General features: G+C 35.7%; 1 protein-coding gene across 4 annotated transcripts in view; it reads right to left on the bottom strand.

Annotated features, from left to right (window-relative positions):
- STAG2 (stromal antigen 2) overlaps nt 1-12,180 on the bottom strand; it is an 82,385-nt gene that overhangs the window by 20,915 nt on the left and 49,290 nt on the right. For all 4 annotated transcript variants that reach the window (XM_050901538.1, XM_050901536.1, XM_050901539.1 and 1 more), the window contains exons 8-19: nt 10,467-10,618; nt 7,979-8,052; nt 7,741-7,864; nt 6,485-6,583; nt 6,308-6,387; nt 5,649-5,756; nt 4,670-4,781; nt 3,932-4,049; nt 3,066-3,169; nt 2,107-2,199; nt 1,824-1,913; nt 566-769 (exon numbers count right to left, since the gene is read on the bottom strand). In XM_050901538.1, the coding sequence (XP_050757495.1) occupies nt 566-769; nt 1,824-1,913; nt 2,107-2,199; nt 3,066-3,169; nt 3,932-4,049; nt 4,670-4,781; nt 5,649-5,756; nt 6,308-6,387; nt 6,485-6,583; nt 7,741-7,864; nt 7,979-8,052; nt 10,467-10,618 (1,358 nt within the window). The remainder of the gene's footprint in view (nt 1-565; nt 770-1,823; nt 1,914-2,106; nt 2,200-3,065; nt 3,170-3,931; nt 4,050-4,669; nt 4,782-5,648; nt 5,757-6,307; nt 6,388-6,484; nt 6,584-7,740; nt 7,865-7,978; nt 8,053-10,466; nt 10,619-12,180) is intronic.

Raw genomic sequence — 12,180 nt, 5'->3', positions numbered from 1 at the left:
CAAGTTTTGTCTGAATGTCAGAGATCTCACATAGTGAAGTTAAATACTGTGTCAGAAAATTCTCACTCTTCAGATTAGCACAGTGTGGGAACAAAGTGATTTTTAAGCTATTAACTGCATCTGCTTGCATTCAGGAAGGGAGGGGGAGTGTTTTCTGGAGATTTTGGTATTTAACAGCAACATGCAATCACAGGCAAAACTAGCAACACTAGTACATCTGAGGAGAATCCTACTGGAATTACAATGCTATATCTCTCAAAAACATGAGCTTCAAAACCCGAAGGTGAAAAGTTTACATAATTTCATAGTTTATCTGAAACTTATCTCAAATTCACAAAAGAGACTTGTTAAAAGGAGATTAAGACTCACTGTCCTAATATAAAAGAACATTCTGAGCTCACATAACGACAGCAATGATACTGCTGTATTATTGTGCTTGACTTAACAGTTTTGAAAGTCAGAGGGAAGTTCCCATCCCTAACTCATTGACTTGCACAGGAAGGCAGAAAAACATACTGGAAATATTTACAGAGGCAGGAAAAGTTGATCTTGCACATTAAAATACCTCTTGCAGGAAGTCTTCAAGAAGTCGATTAAACTTGTCTGCCAATTCATCTATTAACTGACTTCTTGCAATGTCAACCCTGTTAAAGATTGTGAATTCTTCATTACAGAGAGCGTGGTATGTTTTTGAACAGGCTTCCAAAACATCTATATCTGTGTGCTTCTCCACAATATCCCGGATTTGTCGCAGTAAGGCATCCAAATGCTACAAGGAAGATGAGGCGTGGAAAAAAATACGTATTCATACATATACACACACACACACTTTTAATAAACCTTAAGGAATTTTAAAAGATAAATTCAATTTATTACTTTTGTAACTATGATACAGAACACAAAACACTTCTAGAAAGCCGGTGAAGCTTCTGAGTAAATTAAAAATCTATTTAGCAAAAATTAAGTAGGAGCTTGTCAAAGGCTAAAGATTCAATGCATTTTAAAAAGTCATTAAAAATTTGCAATTGTCAGTATGGTTTTATCTAACACTTGAATTTGCAATGACAACTGAACAACACAGAAACATTTATCTCCCTCTCACACAAACATTTATACATGGTCTTAAAAGCTGTATAACTGAAGATTTAGTTTCATAACACTCAAGTGTCAGTGCTGAAACCAACTCCAGTTCTTGTATGCCTCCCCTCAACCTGAGTTGCTCACTGTTGCTCTATCACTGCTAAGCTATGCTGTCAACTAAACATTTTATTACTTTTTGACCCTAATGATTGCCAGCTACTTGCTTCACAATACAGCAAAATAGTGCATCTGAGAAGGAACGAATAGAGATGAGAACAGCTTACACCAAATTCATCACCATAGCAGATAAAATGAGAGCAGTAACTACATAATTTGTGCTCTGGTAGTTTTCCCCTTTTTCATGCAATGAAGATGGTGGTTTATTAGTTTCAGTGATTAGAAAAAGACAACTTACCGAGCTATTTCTACAAGCTTTATCTGTCAGACAGCATACCTCAAATATGACCATAAGCCAACAATAAATGCTCTCACATAAAGTTCATCTAACTGGCAAGATTCTCTGTTAAAAGACAGGCCTTAAAAAATGCAAACTTTCAGTATCTCTAAGAACAGCAGCCAGTCACAGCTCCGAAGTCCAAGTCTCATTTTTAATAAGGGTTACGATAAATAAAGTCTCACCTACACAAAAAACTGCATCTATCACGGTGACTGAAATTCCAGTGACTAAGTCTAAATTCTGAGTTTTCTGCTTTTGTGTTAAGTGTTATTGAATGTTACCTTACCTTTTCTAATCGCCCTGTCGTATAAATTTCCAAATCAAAGTACTGTGGCAACTGCAATAAGTTGGTGACTTTTTCTGCATCTACAGAATACTGTAAAATCGACAAGGAAAAAAGTTTAAATGAAAAAGTCTTGGACAACACAATTCATTATAGAATAACCAAATATTAATAAAGACTAATAAGAAAAAATGAAGACTTGTGCAAGCCATACAGTTAATTACAGAAACTATACTGGTTAACATTTCAACAACAGTCCATCAGCAAGAAATGGAATTAAACCTACCTTTGCTAGCAACTGAGGAAGTGCCACTGCAAAGAGTTCAGTAATTTTTGTCCTGTCATCCAACTGGGTTTTCTTTTCCTTTGCTGTCAACACCTAAAAAATTAGTATTGTGAGGATTTTACAACTAAAAGTTCTGGTGCGAAGTTTCATTATCATTAACAAAATTACAATTAGGTACACAGACTTTCTAACATCACTGTAAAATATCAATGTAAAAAGAAAAAAAGACCAATTAAAAAAACCATTCAGCACTCAAAAAATGCAATTCAAAGTTACAGCTAAATACTGTTGAGATTATCTTGAAAACAGAATTGACAATTTAGAACAAAAGGTTTACCTTCCCTGCAACAAAACACCATGATCAGAATGCTTTTCTTGACAATGAAAGAAGAGCAAACCTTTCAGCTTACTTATGAATTGAGTAAATATCATTAAAAATCATATGTCAATCTGATCTTCATACAAGTTTTTGATCTGTACCTAAATGGGTTTCTTACCAAAAGCTGCACCAGTCCTGAAAGCAGTTCCCTTCCCTGCTTCATGTCCCAGTAAAAGAGGGCTGCCTAAACTCTATATAATCAGAGAAAAGCCAACTGGTGGACTGTCCTCCTTCCAATAAGACTATGAAGTATATTTCCTTCCCTCATTTTGCTCTTTCAAATTGAAAATAGTTTTAGCTTTCCCAAACATTGATTTTTGTTCTCCTTTCCAACCAATACTTCTTTCAAAATCAACTCTGTATTACCTTTAATAGTAAAAACAAATGCAGTAGTCCAAACAGTACTAAGCAGGTGCCAAAGTCCAGAAAAAGTGAACTAGCCAGGGCAGTCAGATAGTGGAAGACGAATTTCTGAACTCAGTCCCTTTAGCAGCAACAGCCCACAACCTTTTCCTTCTTCCCACACTGTCCCCACATAGCCATTCCCACATCTCTAGACAAGTAGCTTTTTGCTTCCTACCCTTTTCCCTGTTCCTCTTCCCACAGGAGGATGACATTCAGCTGCTTGTCGAATTGTACAAAGCATTATTTCAATCAGTGCGCTTTCCTGTCTATCCGTTAAAGCTGAAATTTAAGAAACAGATGTTAATACACAGCTTGATTTTTCATTTTCCACAAGCATTAGTATCTAAGGATCAAAACATGTTTGTTTGGTTTTGGGTTTTTTTGTTTTGTTTTGTTTTTAAGAAAAAAAGAAAGGCATTTAGGCCAATAGCTCATTTCCAGGAGTGGGGGTGGCACAGGGGATAGAGAAGATAAGCACCTTGTAAAGCAACACAAGAAAATATTTAAAATTGAGGGAATATCACTGGATGAGTCACAGGACAGGATGAAACAAATACCAAGTTTTATAATCATTTTAGTTCCTTTTCATTTTGCAGAGGTCCCTTTACTAGGACCTATGAATTACAGAATTACGCCAGAGGCTTTGTTTGGTTTTACTGTCATTAAAGAAATGATGGTATTTTTCCATGGGGTAGTTTTAACACTCAATAAATGAACCAGTTCAACAAGCAACTTAGCTTCTCTAATGCCATAAGTGCAGCCTGAACCTGTGGAACAATAGGGCAACTGGACACTGCGTGCTTATTCCCTCTCTTTTCTCCCTCTTTTCTTCCCACCATTGTTCTTCTGTGTCTCACTTCCATACCAGAAGTGGTCTCTTTCTACTCTTCCTCATGTTTTATAATTAGTATTAGTGATTTTTTATAGTCATGTAAAAATAGAGAGTATATGGGGACTCATAAATGTAAACATCTTATTTCCTTATAAATCAAGACTAACAGAAACTGCATAGCAATATAAAGATCTACAAAAATCTCTTACGTTCTTCTCCATTGAGAGGCTCCTCCAACAGAAGACTGTTCATACATTCCCAGTCCTTCAAGAGGTCTGTTGCACAGTCCCACATGCTGTCCACAAGATAAGCAGCATGTTCATGCAACTAAAATGAGAACAGATTAAGTATTTATCAGCAATAAAGTTCATTACAGAACTTGCTATAATACAGGGTATTTTTCTCACTTGGCTCCTGTCTGTGGCAAAAAAACAGAGAAAATTTTGAGAGCTCTCTGGTTCAACAGAAACCTTTCTTCCCCAATTAACTTAAAAAGATGAATCCAGACCAACTGCTACAGAGAGTAGTGCTACAAGATCTGTCAGAACTTGGGGATAGGGGGATGGGGATTGTGGGGGGTTTTTGTTTGTTTTGGGTTTGGGTTTTTTTTCCCTCCCCCCTTATAAATCTCCTAAATCACAATTTCTTTCCACCTATATATTAGCATGAAAAATGATGGGAGAGTATTTGTCAGAGTAGAGCTCATAGCCTGTCTCAACACTGTGTACTGGACAGATCCTTCAAACAAACACAACCACACAAAACAGTCTTTCAACCCCCAAGTTGCTCAAATAATAGGAAAACTAGGACAGATTCATGGTTATTAACCAATGAGTGGGGAAAAGAAAAACAACAACAAATTAAATATTAAAAAAAAAAAAAAACAAAACCCAAAAAAACCCAAAACACACACCATAAAATAAGGATATCCCTGAAACTCAACTTACTTCACTTTCCAAAAAGAAAAACACTAATGTCTTCACAAGATTAGCATTCGGACTTTGTCTTCCCCTCCTTTTAAGTATTCCATCATCTTCAGGATCTCTGCGGCTGAAAAGCCTAAAAGAAAAATTATTTCAGGACAAGTTTCTTCCTCATTGCCTTTGCCACAGTCAATTCATACCAAGATACTGTTTTTTACAGACACACACTTAATACCTTGCTGCTTGGCTCCACATTTTATTTTGAAAGGAAATAATTTGGGACAAGTTTCATTTGAACAAATTCATATATGCTGAGTTGTATTTCACTGATTTGTTTCCAGTGGAATGTATAATTACAACAAAATACTTTACAAACATCAGTGATAATTGCAGGTGCTTGAGGTCCCATGCTCCTCTTTAACAAACTACATTTTCTGAACCTCCCCACATGAGACTTTAAAGCAGCACAGAAATACTGGAAGAAGGTCTGAAAAGTATTAGATGGAAACTCTATTTTGTTTCCCTACACACCTGATATATGTGTGTTGACTCTCTCTCTTTTTTTTTTTTAAAAACAGAAAAATACTTTATGAAATGGTCGTACGAGCCAACTTTGGCGGGGGGGTGGAGGAACTACAAATGGGAAAATACTCGTTATGATGCAAGCACAAGTTTTAGGTACCAAACTATGTGAGCATTTTAAGATGTTTCACAGAACACAGGAAGGACGAGAAAGGAGAAGACAGAGGAATGTTTTTATTATATTCCCTGTAGGTACAAGCTTTTAAAGCACAGGCTTCAAAATTACTCTCTATTTCCCATGCAGAAAAACTACAACAGTTCAAAAACTACAGTAGTGTTACATTTTCTGTAAGTTATTTCTTAAGGCCACTTCATTACCCAGTTTTTCCTTTTCTTAATTAAAACTAATGAGAATCATAGTATTAATGCACACACTAAAATCTTCAGGAACAACAACTTAACTATAATTTCTCCATCTTACTTTTTATAAAGAAATTCCCCTGCGGCAACTGCTACTGGCCGATGAGCTGAATAAACCAGATGGTAGACATTTTCACAGTCTTCTGCAGTCAGAACTTCTTCACTACTCCTAGGAGTGGGGATGGGAAGAAGGAAAGGAAAGAAAAAAAAAAAACAACAATACCAAAACGTGAGTCAATAGAGTATGAACTCTAATGAGGGAGATGGAAATGAAGGAGAATCTAAACCTTTTCCTTCAATTTATCATTCTAAGATCCAAAACAAGATAGCTTAGTTCCAAAGTCTTCCTAAACAAAAATTACTGATAAAGTATGAACGTTTGGTAGAAGGTTATGCTCAAAAGTTCAACTACTGTGTAATGTTCAATACATCCTATATTTCTTCTGTTCAAATATTCCATGATAGCTTCAAATTAGGGAGGCTGAATTCTAAGTTTCTAGTCTTTACACTTACTTAACTGTGCCAGATAAGTAACAGCACTGTTTTAGCCAGATTACTTTTGAAATTCCAATTTGTTCGAGTGTAAGATGCGTAGACATTTCTCTAGACTTTGGATTATGTGAATTCTGTCAAGCTGCTGTCCTCGCCCACAGGTATGAGAAATACTTTTCAGTTTTAATATTTGTTGTAGGTCAGATAAGGAGATATACATGTACTTACTGTAAAACAAGAGTGAGTAATTTTATTGCTTGGACTGCAACATCATATTCTTTGTCAAGAGTCATAGACACAATTCTATCCTAAGAACACAAAAGAAAGTATTTTCAAAAGAGGAAAGAAGTGCAATACAACTTTAAAAAAATTCATACGCACTTAAAAATATGAAGTTACACTAACCTTGAACCGACTGGTGAAGAGTTCCAATTTGGAATTAAGCTCTTTATTATAGTAAAGCCCTTGCAAAGCAGTTAGGCATTTGAGTCTTACTTCCCCTTGCTAAAATAAAATTAAGAACTGGATTAAAAGTCAAGTATAGGATACAGATGTGATCTTCAAATCATACAAGACAAGTTTCTTTTGCAGTCTGAATTAATTCAAAGACAAAGATTAAATGTTGTCAAGATATACTATCAATAGTCATGTTAATGACACAAGAACATGTCCTTGTCTGTAACAAGCCAATGAAGGAGAAAAAAAAAAGTCTTACTGCAGTTAGTATCTCTGTAAGTCAAAACACACTTGTTTCATTCTTCAAAGATACACTCTAAATGCTCAAGATATTTCTAAGTAGAATTCTATGTTTCCTTTCACTTAAACTAAAACTGGCAACATCTATATCATTAACGACCATCTCTTGTTAGATCAGAATTACCAAGTACATACAGAAAGAAATATTCCTCCTGAAGTACAAGATCTACGTTAGCAGAGAACATGTTTTAAGGTATAGATAAAGAAATACTTTTCAAAAGTCTAGGACAAGTGACTTCACGCAGTTTCTTATCACCCCACTGCCAGAGGTTATTGGTTTTTGATACCAAACCCATGAACAGCATAGCATGAGTGAGCATACCTCATTTTTTTCGCTTCAAATTCGATAGCGTGAAGTCTCCAATGCAAGAACTGAGACAGTGTGCTGACTCAACAATGAATCACGGAGTATTTGTAAACTCTATCTGTTGACCACTCCAAGCAGAGAATAATCTCAAGCTGGTAGCTGCTAAGTAACAACTTGAGGCACTCATCAGCACAAAATGGGACTTCTCCCATGCTTTTACAGCTAGCTGAGAATGCTACAAGTTTCTTAACTTGGCAAAACAGAGAAACTGTTAGGCTATATGACTGGATTATTCCCTGTGAAATGCATTAATTTTAAATATTTTTAAGTATTATAAAGTAGAAGTCCGTACCAGCAATAAATAAATAGAAAAAGCCACTTCCTTACAAATAACAGTTCCTTAAAAGTCTATATATACTCTCTAAAACCATTCAAAAGATTCAAGTCTATTTTATATATATGTTGAAACGCCAGTGCTTCTGGTGATAAGAAAAGCAGTGACCGATTAAAACAGTTAAGACATCAGAACCTAGTCTGGCAAGACAAAAATGTGGAGTTATGCTTCACGATTCTATTCCTTTTCCTCAATGCAGCTTACCTTATCATGCATAGTCCACCCTACATATTTTAAGTAGCTGTCATTGAGAAAGGCGTCACTGTACATCTTCATCCATATTCCAATCTCTTCAATACAGATAGCTCTTATTTCAGCAATTGCATCTCTGTGGAGAGAAGTGGGGCAATAGGATCAAACAGATGAATAATTAGAAATAACTTCTCACCAGCTTCCAAAATAAATTAATGAAGCTACAAACTACTTACTAAGAGAAACTTACCGGTATCTATGCACAAAAACACCTTTAAATATTGCATTCATCATGTTTTCTATTTCATCCTGATTTTCCTGAAGCTGAAAGAACGAACAGAGTACATAAACAGTGAGCAGCACTTTTATAGTCAGATCAGATGGTGCTGATGCTAGACAAACTAAATTAAGTTAACATTTGCAAGTGTGGCCATTAAATCCTTTCCTGAAATACCCACAAACCTGTTTCACAGTACAATATGCTATTATTTAAGGAATTGTATCTACCACAGCATACAAATTTTAGTAATTCTGACCACTGGAAAACTGTTCTTCAACTGTAACAAAGACATCTTAGGTTTCTGCAAGCTCCTTCTTAAGTTACCTATAAGAAAACTTGACTTAATTTTCTAGTAACGTTTTAAGCCTGATGTTCAGCCTGATTTTTAATACACTTACTATGTTTTTATGGACACCTATTATTAGAACAATACCCAAATCATGTGAACTGCATTACGAAGAGTCTTTTCTGTACGCTAAAGAATTTGTAATCTAAAAAGACAAGATACAGATGAAGAACCTTGCAAATGGCTACATGAGCAGCATATACTCTGTTTTGAATACCTCTTTCCTCCTCATCCATTACTTAATTAGAGAGAAAAAAAATGCAGAAACTGAGTAAGGTATTGCAGAAAAAATTGATTTAAGAATATGGAGCTGAAAAATAATGGAGGAGGCAAATCCAGCCTCAGAGTAATAACACAAGAGCAAGATATGCAAATGAGTTGAAGTGATACATGCAGTGTTTTAAAACGCAGAAAATTGTATTTGCTTTGAAAGTGCAAGAAAGACCGTTAAAAGATTTGAAAATAACTAAATATTGTTAGATGACAAGCATATTATTTTTGCAGTTTGAACTATAAAGGTAGGACAAATTGAGACAATGTTAATGAGAATAGTCAAGGACTGAGGAAGTCGACATTTTGGTGGATCAGATTTTAAAAAAAACAAAACCAAAAAAAACCCGCACATACCCCCCCAAACCCCCCAAAGAAACCACCAGAGACATTGGGGGGGGACGCGCGGGCAGGCACTCATGCGCAGGCGCTGGGGAATGGATACAAAAGGTAAAGGACCTCTCCTACAGCAGTTTAGAAAAACAGCAAGAACGAACAATTTCCACAGCATCACAAGATTTAGGAATTTATGGAAGAAAGGAAAAACTATAAGGAAATATAGTAAGAAGAAAAAGACTAAGCAGCAGGAGAAAAGGACTAACAAAGCAAAGTATTTAACATGTTCTGGGCCTAAATCTAAGGCTTGCCCACAGTAGCCTCTGAAGTAGGAAAAGGGAAAAAATTTCAAAATCTTAAAACAAAAGACATGCAAAAAGAATCAATGATTAAAGTGAATTTTAGTACTGGATAAGGCTGAGCTATAAATGAAACAAAACTGGAAATCAAATAAACAATTGAATGTTATTTCAAAGCTTACTTTCATTTAGTACAAGAAAAACAGAAAATCAAAACCAAACTAGAAAAGCTGGTAAGAAATCCTAAAAGCCAATATACGTAAGAGCAATTGAGATTGGGAAAAGTCTTGATTCTCACATCACTGCCTTTTCTGTGTATCTACGTACTACTTGTAATAGGACTGGTCCTGCACGTGCATCTAGCACAACTACATTTAATGGGTGTTTAAGGGATCAAACTGCAAGATCTTTGTGAGATGAACAGAAGACAAAGTTGTTAGTTTATCTGAATTGTCAAGAAAGTAAAAACATTAACAGGTAACACCACAAAAGTTGAAGAGCAAAGGCGAGATGTTTCCTTTGATCATGAGAAGGTTATTTCTAATGTCTAAAACAAACAAACAAAAAACCCCAAAAAACCCGACCAGTTCCCTAAAAAATAAAAACTTAAACCTGAATGAATTAGGGCTTTCAACAAGACAGCACTGTCAGCAATGAATCAGCAAGTCCCGTTTACACAAAAAGAAAGAAAATAGAAGTAGATTGCATTTTCCATTTTGATAGTGTTTTCTGCAGAAGAAAAAAACCTTATCTAAAGCCTTTAAACACATTTGCTGCTGAGATCAGTACTGACATCATAAAAGCAGTATTTTGCCCCAAGATTGTGGGGTTCTTCTCTAGAAGCCAAAAACAGTCAATGTATGGTAATTTTTGTTACATATTTGAGCTCAGTTTAGGAAACTAGTCAAGAAATACAACAAAAAATTATCTATTACTGATTGCAGTCTCTCTTGCTAACTTTACTAAGATGGCACTATCTGAAAATTTTTTAAAAGTCTACATTTATCTCTTTTTACAGAAAACCAGACGGTAAGAAGCACCTTTCAAAGTAATTAAGTTTTTCAAACATTAAACATGAACAACTTAAAGAATGAAACAGAGGGACTAATAACTACCTTTACAAAAAAACAAATTACAGAACAAGATTAATAATTATCATTTATCAACACTCATCCTATACACACCAGCTACAGATAGTTGCACTAACCTCCTTTCTTTTCTGTAGTAAGAGTTCCAGCCTATCATTAGCTCGTTTCCCAATTATTTTATTTCGTTCTGCTTCATACTGCCGTTGTGTATTGTCCATGTTAATACTAAGATTTAATGCCACATTCACTAAAGCAGTCATCAGCTTCATGGCTACAAAAAAGTGAAAAGAATAAGGATTATTTAAAAGGTTCCCTGATCTAAGAAAAATGATAAACAAAAATCTTGACACCTCCTCCTGGCAACCCTTTCTGTATTTATGAAAATATATTCACTGTAAATTTCTTGATACGCAAACTTTAGCAGCATTTTATTAAGCATTGCATCATTACTTATCAACACAAAACACTGGCATTTTTTCTTTTCTTTCTGTCAATTTTTTAATACTATTAGCATTATCGTTTAATTGAGATATAGGATATGCTTCCTCCAAAAAATGAAGGTGGAATGTAGGATTTACAAATAGCCCAGGAAATATTAAAAGGATTCCATTATTAGAATCAGTTAGTAGACTGATACTACCAAATCATTCAACCTCAAACATACAAGAAGTTTTTCTTTAAAAGGAAATGTCTTGACAACCAACGCCACTATATCGCACCATTCTCTTCCCCTCAACTTAATTTTAACGAGGGACAGTTTTCTTTAAATATTCCTTTATTTGCAGAAGGAGAGAAAGGACATTAGCCAAGTAGAAGCCAGAGAACTGACCAAAATGTAAAATACACTGGAGTGCGATTTTTTTGCATGCTTTTATTTCTGAATCAACCCTTTTAAAAAGGGTGCAGACAAATATGCCTATTCCAGAAACCAGGAGGTGGTCAATAGTATACTTGCTTTTCTTATGAACTTTTGTAACAAAAAGGCATGAAAGGGTGTCCTGGTTACGGCTGGGATAGAGTGAATTTTCTTCTTAGTAGCTGGTACAGTGCTGTGGTTTTGATTTAGCGTGAGAATGATGTTGATAACACACTGATGTTTCAGTTGTTGCTAAGTAGCGCTTATCCTGAGTTAAGGATTTTTCAGCTTCCCATGCTCTGCCAGCAAGCAGGTGTGCAAGGAGCTGGGAGGGAGCATGGCCAGGGCAGCTGACCCGAACTAGCCAAAGGGATATTCCATACCATAGAACGTCGTGCCCAGTATATAAACCGGGTGGAGTTGGCCAGGAGGGGTAGATCACTGCTCGGGCATTGGTCAGCGGGTGGTGAGCAATTGCATTGTGCATCACTTCTCTTTTCTTGAGTTTTATTTCTCTCTCTTTTTTTTGTTATATTCCTTTTCATTACAATTATCATTATTTTATTATTGTTAGTATTATATTTTACTTTAGTTATTAAGCTGCTCTTATCTCAAGCCATGAGTTTTACTGTTTACCCGATCCTCCTCCCCATCCCACTGAGAGAGGGGAGGAGTGAGACAGCTGCGTGGTGCTTAATTGCTGGCTGGGGGTTAAACCACGACAAAGGGCTTGCATTGGCAGAGCACACGCAGAACATTATTAAGTGTGTATCACTAGCATAAAGTTGATGAGTAAGGCATAAAGACACGCAGATACATTGAAATATCGTCACACACAGTGACCTCCAAGGGTATCAAGATGAAAAGAACAAGTCTGCGCTAATCATAGAAGCCAAAATTACTGCAAATAACAGTAAATACGGATACAAGGATTTTGTTGGCTGTCTCTATCCCATATAAAACACAATCTTCAAGAA

This window comes from Gymnogyps californianus, chromosome 9 (assembly GCF_018139145.2).
Source record: "Gymnogyps californianus isolate 813 chromosome 9, ASM1813914v2, whole genome shotgun sequence".
Classification (NCBI taxonomy): domain Eukaryota; kingdom Metazoa; phylum Chordata; class Aves; order Accipitriformes; family Cathartidae; genus Gymnogyps; species Gymnogyps californianus.
The sequence above is the reverse complement of the archived record's forward strand: the minus strand, read 5'-3'. Positions and strand labels throughout refer to the sequence as shown.